At 46.2% G+C, this 17,391-nt stretch overlaps 1 protein-coding gene across 4 annotated transcripts in view; it reads left to right on the forward strand.

The window, feature by feature from the left end:
• Positions 1-859: 859 nt before the first annotated feature.
• LOC141100387 (uncharacterized) overlaps positions 860-17,391 on the forward strand; it is a 40,445-nt gene continuing 23,913 nt past the window's right edge. The window contains exons 1-6 of one of the 4 annotated variants that reach the window (XM_073588841.1): positions 4,502-4,644; positions 4,767-4,866; positions 6,668-7,335; positions 14,299-14,369; positions 15,124-15,250; positions 17,012-17,080. In XM_073588841.1, coding sequence (XP_073444942.1) covers positions 6,687-7,335; positions 14,299-14,369; positions 15,124-15,250; positions 17,012-17,080 — 916 coding nt within the window. In that variant the 5' untranslated portion in view covers positions 4,502-4,644; positions 4,767-4,866; positions 6,668-6,686. Of the gene's footprint in view, positions 1,225-4,499; positions 4,645-4,766; positions 4,867-6,667; positions 7,336-14,298; positions 14,370-15,123; positions 15,251-17,011; positions 17,081-17,391 lie in introns of those variants that run through there. The other 3 variants (XM_073588840.1, XM_073588842.1, XM_073588843.1) reach the window with 3 other exon arrangements.

Below are 17,391 nucleotides of genomic sequence, written 5' to 3' on the forward strand. Positions count from 1 at the left end.
GGTCGAGTGAGAACTGGAACCTTATTGGTCTATAGTGGAGAATTTCAGGGCCTGGGCTGGAGTCTGATACATTAGGTTCTCGTTGTGGGGTCTGATACTTTATGGACCTGGTCTAGAGTATGAGGGATCTGATCATTTAGGGGCTTGGTCACAGACCAGTTAATTAAGGTGTCTGGTCCTAAGTCTACTAATTCAGGGTCTTGGTCTAGGGTCTGACGAAAGAATGCTACTTCTCCGTCAAAAGGTGCATTAAATGTTCACTGCTGGGCCCAGGCCAAGTCCTGGCTTCGACGGAGAATGATGGCAACAGGATGGAGTAGAACCAGAAGATATTGGGGTGTTCCGCAGGGCCAAATCCGCAGCGTGTGCACAGACCCTGAGGGTCTCATTCCCTGACAGCAAGCAGAAATCTTGGAAAACAAGCTAGAGAGAAATGGCTTTATGTGCCAGAGAGCTGCAGTACCGCTCTGTGATCAGCAGGGGGCAGCACAGACATAATCAGGGCCAGAGGGGGCGCTGTACTCGGACGGTGGTGCAGAACACACTTGGGGAGGTCTGCATTTCACCCCCGGGTCATGCGCAAGTCCCGGATTGTACAGAGCTCTGTCATATTAGGCCGTGTGCGGTCAGTGCGGCATCCAGCACGGAGAGAGGCTGCACACACCGCAGCTGCACCCCGCCATTATCACCAGCGCTAATCCCTTCCCTGATGCAGATGCAGCCCGCAAGCTCAGCTTCTCATTGGCTGCTGCGTCCTGTGACGTCAGCAGAGAGGCGCACATGCGCGTGTTCTATTAACTGCAATTCTCATTGGTCAGTAGTACTGGCAGTGGGACTTTAATTCCCAGCATTCTTTACGTTTCTGAACGCGCCTCGGTTTTACGCCACTTCCGTTTACTGACGCCTTCTAGGAATTGTAGTTTTTGTTTAACTCTATTGAATTTGCGCTGAAGAACAACCGGACTACAATTCCCAGATGTCTTTTAGAGCGGGTTGGAATGGGAGTTGTAGTTCTTGCTGAGCCTGCACAGAAAATCCTGGCCTATTCATGTGGATTTTATCTATAGGAACCTGACACAGAATTGTCAGTGGCAGCTCAGTGTCGGTGACCTGGACTCAGTGGGAATCACCTGCGGGGTGTGGTGCTTGCTGGGTTTTGTAGTTGTGGTGTAGAAGGACTACAAGTCCCAGGAATCAAGACTATAGGTGCAAGTGGGAAAGCAGGTAACGTGTGTGCCTGTGTGATGTTCTTATGTGTCACCTGTGATGTTGGGGTCCATGTATGTTTATATATATATTAAGAAGTTAAATCAAAGTATAATAATCATTGCATCAGGAAAAGATATTCCTTTTGAAGACTCTTTGTCCTAGGGGGCACTGCCATTATCAGGTGGTGCATCCCTCTGTAGCCTGTTGTCCCCCCTTTGGCAATATTTCTGTTTTATTTTTTACTTAAATACATGTATTTGGGGACAAATATTTTGCTATTTAGCATCAAAATACATATGTGGCTGCTGAATGAGCTAACTGAGGATCCATCAGTGAGCTTATTCTTATGTCGGAGTTGGTAACGCTTTATCTGACTTGTTCTGAGCTCTTCTCCGCTGATTTATGACCACATCAGAGGGTGATGTGCCAGAAAGCAAAGCCTCTAAAAGCCAAATCATGAGGAGGACAACCCCTTTAACCCATTCTATACGTAGGACGTAATAGTACGCGGGTTCAGGAATGAACGAGCTCCGATCGCTACAGTTTAGCCGTTTAAATGCCACTGGACGTTCCTGACAGCGGCATTTAAGGGGCCAAATTGTATAAATCAATCATTCCATTGCCCCCTTGCCGTGGCTGCGGTGGGCATATTGTTGAAGGCCCAACATCAACACCATCTCAGTACTCGTATGAGGCCGATCCATAAGGCCAGGCTTTATTGGAGATCAGGAATTTTCGTGGTTTCAAAATTAAGTTTAGTTTTGCCACAATCTTGCTGAGCTGATGAATCAAATTGGTTATTGTTTTTAATATTAACTATTTTCTCCTGCTCCACCCTTGTATTCATTCTATCATCTATATATCTCCCCTCCAGCACTTTACCAGTGACTTTGTAAACAGTAAGCCAGGGGTTTTGGCACTTTCACTCTGTAAACAGGGGAGTCTGGACAGGGCATCTGCGTTCCTGTGCAACATCCCTGGCCTATGCTCAACGTGAAAATTGAAATCTTGGAGGCCTAAGAACCACCTAGTTACCTGAGCATCCTTACCCTTCTTTTCCTTCAACCATCTCAGAGGGGCATGGTCAGATATCGGCTTAAACCTACAACCTAGCAGGGTATCTACGGCCCATTTTATGGCTGAGCACTCCTCGACGATGGTGTATTTTCTCTCGCGTGAAGAGCGCTTCCGGCTCAGATACGAAATGGGATGCTCTTCCCCATTCACTTCCTGATATAGCACAGCTCCCAAGCCGACTTCTGTCTGGACCACAAACTCATTGCTGAAGTCTGGTGCAACCAGAATCGGATGTCCCCTCGGAGACTGCTTCAGCTCCTGGAAAGCCATCTCAAGTCTCAGAAGACCATTTAATCGTCGACGATCTTGTGCCTTGAAGGAGGTCTCTCAACAGCGCGGCAGTTATGGCGAAACTTAGGATAAACCACCGGTAATAACCCACAATTACAAGAAATGCCCTCGCTTCTTGGAAAGCGATTGTGGCCACTTTTTAATTGCCTCAATCTTGTTTCTTTGCAGCTTGATTTTGCCCCACCCGAGGACATAAGTACTTGGCCTCTTCCTTCCTTATGGCACACTTTTTGGGGTTTACAGTGAGAACCCCGCATTCCTCAACGCATCCAGGCTTGTCTGCACCTTTGGTAGATGACTACCTCAGTCAGGGCTGAAGACCACAATGTTATCTAGGTAGGCTGCGGCATACTTCTTATGAGGAGCCAGGATTCAATCCATAGTCCTCTGGAAGGTTGCTGGAGCCCTCTGCAGACCGAAGGGCATTCTGGTGTTTTGGAAACACCCATCAGGCGTCGACAAGGCCGTCTTCCCCATGTCCCAGAGTGTCAAGGAGATCTACCAGTAGCCCTTGGTCAGGTCTAGGGTTGTAATGTATCTCGCAGTTCCTAGTCTCTCAATGAGTTTGTCCACACGGGGCATCGGATACGCATCACATTTGGAGACCTCATTCAGCTTGCAGTAGTCATTGCAAAACTGTCACTCTCCATCGGGCTTCGGCATGAGGACAATGAGATTCGACCATCTACTTTTCAACTTCTCACTCATCCCGAGGTCTAACATTCTCTTCACCTCATTTAATAATACCTCCAGACGTGCTTCGGGAATTCTATAGGGCCTGAGGCTCTCCCTTACGTGCGGTTCTGTCAACATGTCATGATCCACCACATCCGTATGGCCTGGCAACTCTGAGAACAGGTCACGGTTCTGCTGCAACAGCTCCCAACACTGAGGTCTCTGGGCCGGCGTTAGTCTCTGCAATGGTGACATCGTCCACTGTGGCTTTGGGACTGGCTCCCAGGCAAGGGGTTTCCAGTGATTCCCACTTTCGCAATGGCTTAAGCAAGTTCACATGGTATATTTGGTGCGGCTTTCCTCATCCTGGCTGGTGTACCTTGTGATTCACCCCGCCAAGTTTTTCCACCACCTTGTATGGTCTTGGCTAAAAATTTGTTATACACCGTTGGGATAAGCACTAGCGCATGTTCCCAGGCCTGCAACTGCCTCAGCCTCACTGAGCAGTTATACACCTGTGCCTGGAGAAGATGCTCCTTCACAAGATACATTACTTTCGCCATCCTCTCCTGTAACTGGGCGACATGCTCTATGATGCTCCGGTGTGGTGGGACCTTGGCTACCCAGGTTTCCTTGGTGATGTCCAGGAGCCCTCGTGGAAGTCGACCATACAGGAGGTCGAACAGCGAGAATCCAGTGGAGACTTGAGGGACTTCTTTGGCTGAAAAGAGCAGAAACGGAAGCAGATAGGACAGTCAAGACTGGGACTTCTCAATGGCCTTCTTGAGCATCACCTTTTAAGGTCTTATTGAAGCGCTCTAATAGGCCATCTGTCTGCGGATGGTAGACTGAGTTTCGCAGCTAGTCAATCTGAAGGACCTTACAAACTCTTTCACAACCTTTCGGCAGGCCCGTCCTAGCAAAATATGGACAATTCTCCTGGCTGAAGAGTTTCTTAGTGGGCAATACTCTTGGCTGAAGAGTTTCTTAGTGGTACTGCTTCAGGGGTACACGGTCACATAATCCATGACCACTAGGATGTATTGATGCTCTTTGCAGACTTAGATGACCTAACAACTCTCTCAAATGGGACCTCTATCACAGATAACTTGACTAAGGTATTTCAGAAGTGAGTTGAGGGATCGGTTATCTGGCAGGTGGGGCAAGACCTACAATAATTTAGGATCTCCCGGTAACACCTCAACCAATAGAACCTTTGCATTATCCTCTCCTGCGATTTCTCTACCCCCAGATGTCCCACCAGAACATGCAAATGGGCCATGTCTAAAATCCTCTGCCAGTAGACGCCTGAAACCAGCAGCTGCTCCACTATCTCCCCTCCCCTCAGTGTGGTCACCCAATACAGTAACTCGCCATTGACTGCAAAGTGTGGTAAGTGTGGGAACCTGGTATCAGCACCCGGCTCTTGAGCAACCCATCTATCACAGACACATTTTCAAATGCCCCTTTTAAGGTAAGATCTCGCATTTGAGCAGACTCAACATTTTCCCTAGAAATCCCCAGTTCAGGAACCTCTGCCTCACTGACCACCGTCTCATCCTCGTCACCCGCAAGGACACACAAGGGGAACTCATCCACCTCCTACTGTGATGGGTAATTATCAGAGTTGAGCAGGCTCCTATCTGAGTCAATTAGCATCCCAGCCTTTCCCAACAAGTCCCAAAACAGGCTGAAGTCCCACCCAATAATCACAGGGTGAAGTAAGTCTTTCGCAACCCCGACCTCATGGGACTCAGTGCCCCAGCTCGTTTTTGTTGACACTCTGGTGATAGGGTAGTCCTTGGCATCCTTGTGGATACTGCAGATGCCCACCTGTTTTCCTGGATTCAACTGGTGAAGGAGTGTGGCCCTTATCAGTGTGGCCCTTATCAAACTCCCCGAGTCCAACAGTCCTGACACAAGCACCCCATTTATAGTCATGGGACATGACTGCTGCCCCTTTCCGGGCTGATAGTCCACACTGCAAGCAGGATAAGCATAGTACGAGCAGCGCCTGCCTAGGCTGCAATCCACCTGCTCGGAAGACATAGGACAACGGGCTACTATGTGTCCAGGACTGTGGCACCTCCAGCAAATCAGGTCTTTACCAGCAGCTTTTGTCAAACCCTCAGCAGCTCCTTGGGACCTCGGACTCAGTCTTTCCTCCTCAGGACACAAACCACTGGAGATCCTCTCTCCAGACCTGTTGAACCAAGACTGCCTCTGGATCCCTTGCTATTTAAGCCCCAAACCACACCCTGGGGTGGAGATAAGGTGGGCATCCTCCCACCTGCTCTATGGATGTCCACATAAAAGCAAACACATTATGTAAATTAGCTTAACCATTCATGACACTAGATAGACTTGTTACTGATCTGCAAATGATGACAAAAAACATTTCAAAACTTCTTCATTTATCCAGTATTGAGTTTGGGTAGCACACACAGAAATCCCTGAACTTACAGATGTGCTCGATGGGAGACAAGGCTAGAAACGCTGCACGTCATGGTAGCACAGTTAGGCCACTCAAACTCCACACAGTAACACCAGCACCATGTGAACACTTTGGAGAAATGGCTGTGCTTCTGGTTTTACCACCAAATCAATGACCAGTGTGACGTTCCCTCTTCATGGCATTACTGATGTGATCTCTAAATGGCTACCGGTGGCTGGTACGGAAGTCTATCCTCATCTGCTACGAGTTCCACTTTTGTGATATCTAGAGATTGGTTTGAAGGCCACGTGGTCAATGCTATGAATAAGCCTTTACAAGGGAAGATCACTCCAGTCCTATTCCTGAGATTATGGTGTGAGGTGGCATAATGTTTGGTAACTGGACCCCTCCAGTCCTTATTACAGGTACACTAACAGCTTGGCGTTACATTGATTTTCTCATGGACCCAGTGGTATGACCATTTCTCCAAATTTAAACAGGAGCCCTTTTTCAATACGACACCAACAGATCACATGTTGCTGGTGATACTGTGTGGAGCTTGAGTGGCTTAAATGTGCTACCATGGCCTGCAGAGTCTCCAGACTTGTTTCAAATCGAGCACACCTGGGACATCATTGGTCGTCAATTACACAGGAGATGCCAGCAGCGGATCTTGATGATTTGCCCAAGTGTATTTAGCGTGGCAGAACATTCCCAAGCCAAGCATTAATAACCTCATTGATAGCAGCCAAGGCTGTTAGTGCCGAGCTTTCTACACGTGGCGCTCATACTCCAGACTGGCTAAATCCAGGTGTTGAAAATTTTGTTTCCATTTTTTCATCATTTACATATCATTAACATGTCTATCCATCCTGTGATTACCAGCATTCCACAACTTTTCCTCCTTGGTGTTGCAATTCCAATGTTGAGGAGTGTATGCATATAAACAAAATCTTATTTATTTTTTAATTTTACATACAGGACAATTTTGGGCAGAATCATGCCTAGCTGTTTGGTAAACCAATGTAATAGCAAAACTGGAAGAAAAGGCCAGAGTGAGCAGATAATATTGCACCCCTTCCCTAAGGATATCTCAAGAATAACAGTATGGCTCCAGCAGACCGGACAGATCTTTAAAGATCTAAATACTATGGCCCAGAAGATATTGGATGGGAACAAACAGAACAAACATCGTCTGTGCTCTCGTCATTTTACCCCGGATTCGTACATCATCAATGTCAACCATCATGGTAAATCTTTAAGTTTTGATGCTGTTCCATCTATTTTTCCAAATGTCAAAGAAGGAGAAAATATCATAGAAGAAAATTTGAAGAAAAAACGTGTGAGAAGAAAAAAGAAACAAATAGATGCAGAAAACCAGAGCCTCCAACGTTCTTTGATAGAACCACCAACCACCATAATTATCAATAGAATAAAAATGGAAGAGGACCTTCTTCAGGTCTATCCCACCAGCTTCACTAATGAAAGACTATATGCTGGGGAAGAGACACTGAAAGATGTGGAACTCAGAAAAATTGGATTTTGCAACATTGAAACCCAGACAGCTCACACTCTATCGAATTCCACTCTTGTTTTTAAAGAGAAGCAAGCGGTGGGATCTGGTGTTCTGGACAGACTGCCCTCGTCTGGTGCGTATCGACTTATTCATTTACTTTTCTGGCAACGTTTGCAAGGAAATATGTGAAAAAGGATTTGCAGGCAGTGGCCACGTCAGTGGTCCATGATCACTAGACCGTTGCGAACCTCCTCCATTGTAGCATGCCCTGCTCCAGTTTTGATTAGTTGGCCAGGCTTGATGTCATGACTGAATCATGCCACAACTATGAAGTCACCCTAGACCTTCGAAACAAACGTGGAGCCTGTGATATTATTAGGTAAGAAGCATTTCATATGACTCTGATTTGGCAACCATGGACTACTGACTTGGCCGCTGGACCAGGGTCCTGCAAATCTTTTTTTCTCATCTCCATTTATAAACCAAGGACTTTTTCAACTACCATATTTGCACGAAAGCTAGGCCTACCTCGAAAATATGCTCTAGCATGACTTTACAGGATTTTTGGAGCATGCTTCAAATATAAGACCTAATCCAAAAGAAAGCCCTAGTTACAGTCAAGGCTGGCTTTAGGGGAGGGATGACTGGTTAATTTCTCAGGCCTCCAACTTTGTTAGGGTCCCTGTAACCACGATGTCTCCAAAGGTCCTATAACTGCGGGAATCTAGAAGAACTGAAGAGGAGACAGGCTGATATGTACCATAGTGTTTATGCACAGGCTCGGACTGGCCCATAGGAGAACAGGGGAATCCCCGGTAGGTCCTTGTGCAGATATGCACCCCAGCCCAACTGTATGGACAGTACTTGGCATAATTGACTTGATTTACTCTGTACAGAAAAAAGCAGTATACCATCATTCACTAACCAAACTACCCAGTGTATTATTATATAGAAGCATAGATAAATTCTTGAAAGAGAGAAGTGTAATATTTTTACAGTGGGGGAAATAAGTACTGTATTTTTCGGACCATAATACGCACTTTTTCCCAAAAAAATTTTGGGGGAAAGTGGGGGGTGCGTCTTATGGTCGAAATATACTAACCTCTGGAGGCTGGTGCGGGTGCCGCGGGGCTCTGTAGTGCGGTGGTTGCAGCGGACTGTGCTCCGGTGCAGGGGTAGCGGCTGTCTGTGCTCCAGTGCAGGGGCTGCGGCTCCGCCGGCATTTCCTCCAAGCCCGGAGGCCCCCCCGCACATTCCTTGCTGGCCGCCATGTTGCGGTTGCCTCCGGGAACATGGACGCCGAGAAGATGGCCGCCGGTCCGGGGACGGCGCATGCGCGGGTTCAGATCTCGTCCCGAGATCTCGGGGGACGAGATTCAAATCTCGGCAACGAGATCTCATCCCCCGAGATCTCGGGACGAGATCTGAACCCGCGCATGCGCCGTCCCCGGACCGGTGGCCATCTTCCCGGCGTCCATGTTCCCGGAGGCCACCGCAACATGGCGGCCAGCAAGGAATGTGCGGGGGCCTCCGGGCTTGGAGGAAATGCCGGCGGAGCCACCGCCCCTGCACCGGAGCACAGAGAGCCGCCACCCTCACCCCACAGAGCCCACCTGCTCCAGCCGCAGCACAGCAGCCCCAGCCCAGCTGCCCCAGCACAGCCCACCTGCTCCAGCCCCAGCACAGCCCAGCTGCTCCAGCACAACCAACCTGCCCCAGCACAGAGCCGCCACCGCACGAACTTGGACCACTGAATGACCCCTGTGTCCACTTCTCCACCTGTGCCCGGATCCCTTCCCAGGTAAGCTGAATTCGGACTGTAAGACGGACCCCCATTTGACACATTATTATTTTTTTCCCTATTTTCCTTCTGAAAATTTGGGTGCGTCTTATGGTCCGGTGCGTCTTATAGTCCGAAAAATACGGTATTTGATCCCTTGCTGATTTTGTAGGTTTGCCCACTCACAAAGACATGAACAGTCTATAATTTTAAGGGTAGGTTAAATTTTTCATTGAAAGATAGAATATCAAAAATAAAATCCAGAAAATCACATTGTATAAATTATATACAGTGCTGTGCAAATTAATTGGGACAAAGCATTTTTTTAAGTAAAATCGTAAGTTGGTTACCAGTCAGTGATTCAAACCAGTTTAACTGCTTTGAACAGGTGTGAGTGCCTGTTCAAAGCAGTTAAAACTGATTTGAATCACTGACTGGTAACCAACTTACGATTTTACTTAAAAAAATGCTTTGTCCCAATTAATTTGCACAGCACTGTAAATTTAATGACCTCAAGGCGGCTGGGCCCACAGTCACCAAGAAAACCATTGGTAACACATTACACTGTAAAGGTTTAAAATCCTGCAGTGCCGCAAGGTCCCCCTGCTCAAGAAGGCACATGTGCAGGCCCGTCTGAAGTTTGCCAATGAACACCTGGATGATTCTTTGAGTGATTGGGAGAAGTTGCTGTGGTCAGATGGGACAAAAATTGAGGTCTTTGGCATTAACTCAACTCTCCGTGATTGGAGGAAGAGAAATGCTGCCTATGACCCAAAGGACACAGTCCCCACTGTCACTACGTTTTGGGAGTGTTTCTCTGCTAAGGGCATAGGACTACTTCACCGCATCATGGGAAAATGGATGGAGCCTGTACCGTAAAATCCTGAGTGACAACCTCGTTCCCTCCGCCAGGACATTTAGAATGGGTCGTGGCTGAGTCTTACAGCAAGACAATGACCCAAAACATACAGCCAAGGCAACAAAGGAGAGGCTCAAAAAGAAGCATATTAAGGTCATGGAGTGGCCTAGCCAGTCTCCAAACCTTAATCCCATAGAAAACTTATGGAGGGAGTTGAAGCTCCGAGTTGCCAAGCAACAGCATCAAAATCTTAATGATTTAGAGATGATCTGCAAAGAGGAGTGGACCAAAATTCCTCCTGACATGTGCGCAAACCTCATCATCAACTACAAAAAACGTCTGACTGCTGTGCTTGCCAACAAGGGTTTTGCCACCAAGTATTAAGTCTTGTTTGCCAGAGGGATCAAATACTTATTTCCCACCGCAAAATGCAAATTTATATAATTTATACAATGTGATTTTTCTGGATTTTATTGTTGATATTCTATCTCTCAATGTTAAAATTAACCTACCCTTAAAATTACAGACTTTTCATGTCTTTGTCAGTGGGCAAACTTACAAAATCAGCAAGGGATCAAATGTTTATTTCCCCCACTGTATGTAGGTGAAAAGTGGACCCCCCAAACTCAGTGTTACTGGTGGGCCCTTGGCACCCAGTCCAATACTGTTTATACATGTGTGTGTGTGTGTGTGTGTATGTGCAATGCATGTGTGTGTATACATGCGTGTGTGCTTTTTCATTTTGTTTATTTTTGTTTTTACACAAGTAGCGTTTTAGCGGTGAAACAGCATTTCATGATTTTGTGTGCTCTATAGGGTTTCGCTCTCAGGCATTAGGTAGAGGCGCTGAAGAGGTTAACATCCATTTCTTGCTAGTCAGAAGCATGCAGCTCCATTTCAGCCTTTTCTGATCTGGTTATTACCTTTTCCTATTAAAAACTGGTCAGACCTTGTTGTACCCGCCGGTGAAAGATTTGTCTTCCTGTGCTTAAGCTAAGATGTTGGAGTGGCGTTGTTGCAGTTGTGATCTCTGGTTTATTGTAGTATGTGTGCATTTATCTCCTGTTCCCATTTAGTTTATTCCTCCCTGTCCCTATCCTCCTCCCTATTGTTGGTGAGTGCTTTTGTATGATAGAGGTTTTATGTTATCCCTGTTTTGTCGTTGTTTCTTGTTTACCGGACATTTCTCTCCCATGCCTCATGGGGAGGGAACATATGGGGGTTTAACAGGAAAATAGTAAGGTCGGAGACTCGGGCCTTTCTACCTTCAAGAGTACCCCCGGGGCAGGGATAGTTAGGGTTCCAGGGACAGTTTGAGACCCCCCCCTTCCTTAGGGAAGACTGTCACAGCGTGACAGCACTGCCGTAAGTACCCGATCCTCAGACTTAAATTGTCTCACTTGAGTCAACTGATTATACCTCCTGAATTTTTTCTCCAGGGCTTTGAGGAGGCGCTCTTACATTTGTTTGTTTACTTTGGTCCCACTACCCAAGCGATCATTACGCTTGACCCTTTGCAGAAACAAATTATTGGCTTCCACCTCCTGGGGAACACCATTTAACATACTTACATTTTCCAGAATACATTGTTACTGTTAAGGCCCTGAGCTGGGTAGACCCATGGTTATTCTGGGACTCCTCTAGAGCAGCTACATTGGCTTCAGGGGATGCTTTCTCATTCTCCTTTCTATCCGGTACAGTGAACGGAAATTCACCATTTACATCATGTGCCTTTCTTACCATAGCCGACTCCAGGCTGCTTACTGGACTACTGGGTGATACAACTTTAGCACCATAAGTCCCTGATTAAAAAGGAAAAATCTCGGCCGATAACAATAGCATTCAACAAATCCTTGACCGCTCCCACTTGGTGGGACATGAAACCACAGTTTGAGATAGTTCACCCCCACTCCCATTCTCATTGTCATACCAATGACTCACACGGTTTGTAAGCGCCATTCTTCTCACTGCTTGCACCGCTCTGCTCCTCCCAGTGTCAGACCATCTCACTGAGCTACACTGCTACATCTTCCTGTTGTTAGAGTCTCCACTCAGCGATCGAGATGTATGGCCAAACTCTGCAAGAATTTAAAAGCACTGTGTTCTGCAGAGTTTTGCTTCCCTGGCCTATCTCCTGCCAGCAGTGGCTACATTAAGCCACTCCTCCCTCAAGATCTTGTCTAAGCTTAGGTCCTAGCTTCAGTTCGTCACTAGTTCCCTGTTTAGGTGCATTTTTGTTTTGACTCTTCTGTTAGTGACCGGGCTTGCTTACTCATTTAGTTTGACCTTTCCGATCCTGACCCTGGCTTTGTATTTTGAACCGAACCTGTGTTGGCCGCCCCAAACTTGGACTGATTGACCACGTCTCTGTCTTCACCCTCTGTGCCTCATATTTGTGCCTTTGACCTCCTGGTCAGCTGTTGCTAATCCGGGGACTGACCTGGAATTGGTACCTATTGACTACCCTATCATCACCATCAGGGGCTATAGTGAAGAGCAGGGTAGTCACATATAGACCTCCCTCCAGGGTAAGCCTGCCCAGTGGCACAATGGGACCACACCCATCATAGGCACACCCAAGAACTAGCACATGTGGAATTGTAACCCTTACCAGGGTTACCAAACTCCCTCACTCCTGAAGTCCTATCACTTGGACACCATTCACAGTCACCGGTGAAGAGAAAACAGCTGCACTCTGGGAAATTTTGATTTTCAATGCAAAAAAAATTTATTGAAGAAACCACAGGGGAATAGTGCATTGAGGTAACGTTTCGACCCTATGTCGGGTCTTTTTCAAACCTCACTAAAATAACATATGTAAAAGTCCAGTCTGGCAGGGACCAGGCAGAGGTCCTGAGATGAGCTGGAAGCGTGGGGCAGCAAGCGCCGACTGTGGTGTTGGTTCTCCATTGGGTATGATGATGATGATGCTGTGTTTGTTGGTGCACCTGGACTAATTGCTTGGTTGTTGGTCCCCCATTGGGTCTTATGATGGTGGTGGTGATGATGATGATGCTGTATTTGCTGGTGCACCTGGACTAATTGCTCAACAAGCTCCTGCATGCTTCCACTGTGTTCGCAATGTTGTAGCTGCCTTTACCCAGGACATTCAATCTTTACACTGAAATCCATTGTGCTCTCTGGGACTTCATGCCCACATTCTCCACCATTTGCAGGGATTCACGCTCTTGTGTAGTCAGTAGGTAGAGTCCACAAAGGTGTTGGATTCTTAATGTGATGTTTATTTTTCACTGGTTGCACAGTACCAAACAAAACCATAAGCATAAATCCACAGCCATGTCCACGCCCTAACTAAACACAGACCCTGGCTACACATACACAGTCGAGCTAGTCCCAATCCGGTCAAATAAAACAGCTATTGTCCATAACTACCAGGTATACTTGTAGTTTGATGCTCACAGCCTGTGCAGTCTCTTCTTGGAGAGAGATTTCGGCTTGTCTCTCTGTTCGGTCCAACACAAATCCACTTTGGTCAGCTTCCCCCAGGTGACTGCCTGAGATGGACACCTGGCGTGATTATATTCAGAGACAGCCTAGGTGCACTAACCAGAGCCTGTAGAGTTGGGATTTAACCCTTGAATACCTGGATTTGCTGCAGCTCTTTTTGTGTGTTTTTTTTTTTTTTTTAATTTTTTTTAATTATTTAATTTTTTTTTTACTTAGTCTCACTATAGGACATGAATAATTTTTTACTTTGATCACTGGTCTCATACGCTGCCGTGATCGTGTACTCCAGTGCCTGAAACCTAGCAATTCTTCACTGACAGATCCAGTTAGATTCCACGTATAGCAGGATCTAAGAGGCCACTGAACCCTGAGATGATCAGATGACTTTGGGGTGCAATGGCAACTATCGGCACCCACAGAGACTGTCTTTTAACCATTTACATGCTGCTGTTGCGATTGACAGAGGCAGCTAAAGGGGTTAATCAGCCCGTCGGTTCCAAAACCAGTCAGGACTGATGCCACAGGGTGACAGCTGTTGCCGGTCAAAAAACAGCTAAAGAATAAGGCCCTTTAATGACCGTCGTAAAAGGCATATCGGTGGTCGTTATGGGGTTAAATACCACTATCTGATATTGTAAGTGGCATTTAAAATGTTAGATTGCAGCTATTGGATTTAGATCCAGACATTTGCTGTTACAGCAAGGTGCCTGTTGTGTATCGCAGCCGGCAGTTCCTAGCTATGCTGCGGGTGATGGTCTTTTCATATGGACCATAAGGACCTTTTGGGCCCCCACAAGCTTCATGGCCTGGATACGACTGCAACCTCTATTAAGGTTCTACAGATACCTTATATGCTTCTCGTGAAGGGCCTGTTGGGCAAGAATCTGGGATTACTGGGTGATCGCTACGGTGGGACCTGTAGTGACAGCCATATTACTTGTCACTCAGCTTGGTAGTATGGCTTTTGATGCTATTATGGCTTTTTCTAGATGCTGCGGTTGCATTATCTATGGGACTGATGTCTAAGCTGAAGCTACATATGGATTCTATGCTCCGAGAGGTAAGATGCTGTGTCGACTGCTATCTCTGCCCACACAGGTGACCGTCCCAAACCAGATGCTCCTTTTGTTAACCGATTAGGTTATTAGGATGGCCCCTTATGGTCCTCGTATTCTGGGGACATCTTCAGGGCTAAAAAAAAATGTAACCTATCCTTGCCCTAGACTCTGGGACCCCTCGTTATTCATTCATACTTTCTAAGGGGCTCATGAACTAAGTTGCCCACTTGATTCAACCCCCTTTTAAATTATAGTGCCAGCGTTATATGTTGTGTCAAGGCATATGAAGTTATTAGATGGGTCAACCTAACCATTAATATTTGCATTAGTTTAATTTCCGTCTGGGCTCTGGATCTTTAAGGCAAATCTTTCACCAGATTTCTCAATGCACACAGTATACATTATTAAATAGACATCACAAGGCTGGTGTACTTACTTTGAATGCACGTAAACTCATTCTGACATGGATTTTCAGTCTCCACTCACCTAGCCTAGCTGGCAGCTAGTCAAACAGCACTCTCCCAGCCTAAGTGATACAGTAGCTGCAGCTTGTACTAAGCAGCGTGAGATCTCAGCCGCTCCAGCAGGGAGGAGGGACATAGACGAGCTGCCAATCAGGTTTGATGGGCAGAGATTTAGTTTAACCGTTCAAAATACATTACACAGCCATTCTGATATAGTATTGTGAAATCTGGTGACAGATCCACGTCAAGCTATTATTCCTTTGGTAGCAGTTCTTGTTTCTTTATATCCTAGGTTCCAATCAGGTTTGATGATGTGGCGCTGTACTTTTCGGCAGAGGAGTGGGAGAGCTTGGCAATGGTGGAAAAGCTAATGTACATGGATGTCATGCTGGAGAATTACTACACCCTTTTTTCTCTTGGTAAGACACTATGGTCAAAAGGAGAACTTTTTTATCTACTATGGGCATTTAACCCTATGCTTTCACGTTTACACATTTCAAGCCTTTTTGGCAGTCTGAGATCTGTTTGGGACAGGTGATGCTGATCTAAGACTTTATACAAGAGCCCATGAAGGAGAAACATGAGATCATCCTTTTCATCCCTGAAGACCCTAAATTAAACCTCGACTTCTACGCCTACTGCAGTCTGAGAATTATTCACTCCCTTCATGACAAGCGTCTTTAGCACTTAGTAGAATCCTCTTGACTGTTATGACCTGCTGCACATGTGATGTATAGCCAGACAGCAGCTTCTGGCTGCATTCTTGAGGAGTTTTAGCCCATTCCTCAGGAACAAATGGTTTCCAGGTCACTAATATTCTTGGGTTTGCAGCTGCATCTGCCTGCTTTAGGTCCCACCAAAGACTCTCCCAAGACTTTGAGGTAGGCTTGAAATCATTGTCCTATGGAATGGTCCAGTGACTCCCAAGCTTTAGGTTCCTCATGGAAGACATGACATTTTCTTCTATGATTTCCTGATTCTTGATTGAATCCATTTTGCCCTGTAGGTTTCCAGATCCAGAAGAAGCAAAGCAGCCCCAGATCATCAGCAAATTGTGAACTCTGCTTCCAGCTGTATTTGTAGGAACATTCACTGCCTTTATATCTTTTTGTATCTTAATCCTTGTTTGTGAAGAGCAATTATCTATTCTTTTAAAGAGCGCATTCATACATCTGTATAATTCTGTCTGAGATCTGACCGCTATGACCGGACTAGCCGGCGCGTCTCCCGACTCCAGCATAACAGCTTCATAGAATTATATGATGCTGCCATGCTCCAGTCGGGAGATCCGCCGGCCATTCATCACAGACCGATCTGTACAGATGTCTGAGTGCACCCTAAAGAGCACCTTTCGCCATCTTTTACATGCTAAACTGGCCGCATCATGACTTTTTTGTCTGCAAAAAAAATAAAAAAGTTAAGACTCTTGGAAGAAGGAGAGACAAAAAAACGCTAACGCAAAAATGGATAATCGGTTGGTATGGAACAGATTAAATTTGAGGCCAAATTGTAAGGTCCATTTCCCAAAGTCCAAAGATAGATCAGGAATATTAGGGGTTAAAGGAAACCCATGACTGAGTTTTCCCAATGTAAACTAAGGCCACCACTTTTATATAAGTGGTCAACCCCCTCTGTATATCCCCAAAAATACCTTTGATAATCACCCCCATACATCGCGGTCCAGTCCGATGGGCATCACTGGTCTAGTTCTTCGCTTTGACCTGCTGAGGGCAGAGAAAGACCTGTAATGCGCATGCGTGTCATCGGCACTTTTTTGCCCTCTTCTGGCGCATGCGCATTACAGGATTTCCTCTGCCCTCTGCAGAGCAAAACGAAGTACCCCTTCACAGGTATGAGACTTGGGGAGCTGTGTGATCACATAGGACACAGAAAGACGGTGATTGCCGGGATAGAGGTGGTGCTGAGGAAGACCAGCAACACCCATTGGACCAGATTGTGCCGTATCAGGGGATTAGAAAAGGTTTTTTTTTTGGGATATGTAGAGGAGGTTGGGGACTTATATACAGGTTGCTAGACTGTTGTAAAAGAACCTTTAAAGGTGATGGCCTTAGTTTATATTGGGAAAACCTGATAACAGGTTCCCTTAGTCACTGAATCCTCTGACCTTCATGAGAAGCGGTAACTGTTGACATAAGATTATGTCCAATTTGCTTCCACAGGGCTTATCTTTCAAAAACCTGAAATCATCTCCATAATTGAAGAATTTCAAGACCATTGCCATACAGCAGGTGAGACTAGATGATAAAGGAAAGCTGACATCTGTGTTCTCTAGATTCGTTGACCTCACTTGTTTTGTGTCTTTGTAGCATGCTCTCCATCATTATTTACACTCCGCACCCTACAGTTTCTTGTGTTTGCCATTTGCAAATAATCTCAATTCCTAAAGTCATGTTCTCCAAAGCTAAAGATCTGATGAGACCGATCATTGGTGACCCATGATAAAAGCTGGTCTATGTCTGACCTGTCTCCAATGTTTCTCCATTGACATTAGTTGGGTTAAGCAAACCTAGAAATGCCGTCACATTCTCTGGGTTTCTCC

This window comes from Dendrobates tinctorius, unplaced genomic scaffold (assembly GCF_039654945.1).
Source record: "Dendrobates tinctorius isolate UK_male_01 unplaced genomic scaffold, ASM3965494v1 ptg000104l, whole genome shotgun sequence".
In the NCBI taxonomy this organism is placed as follows: Eukaryota; Metazoa; Chordata; class Amphibia; order Anura; family Dendrobatidae; genus Dendrobates; species Dendrobates tinctorius.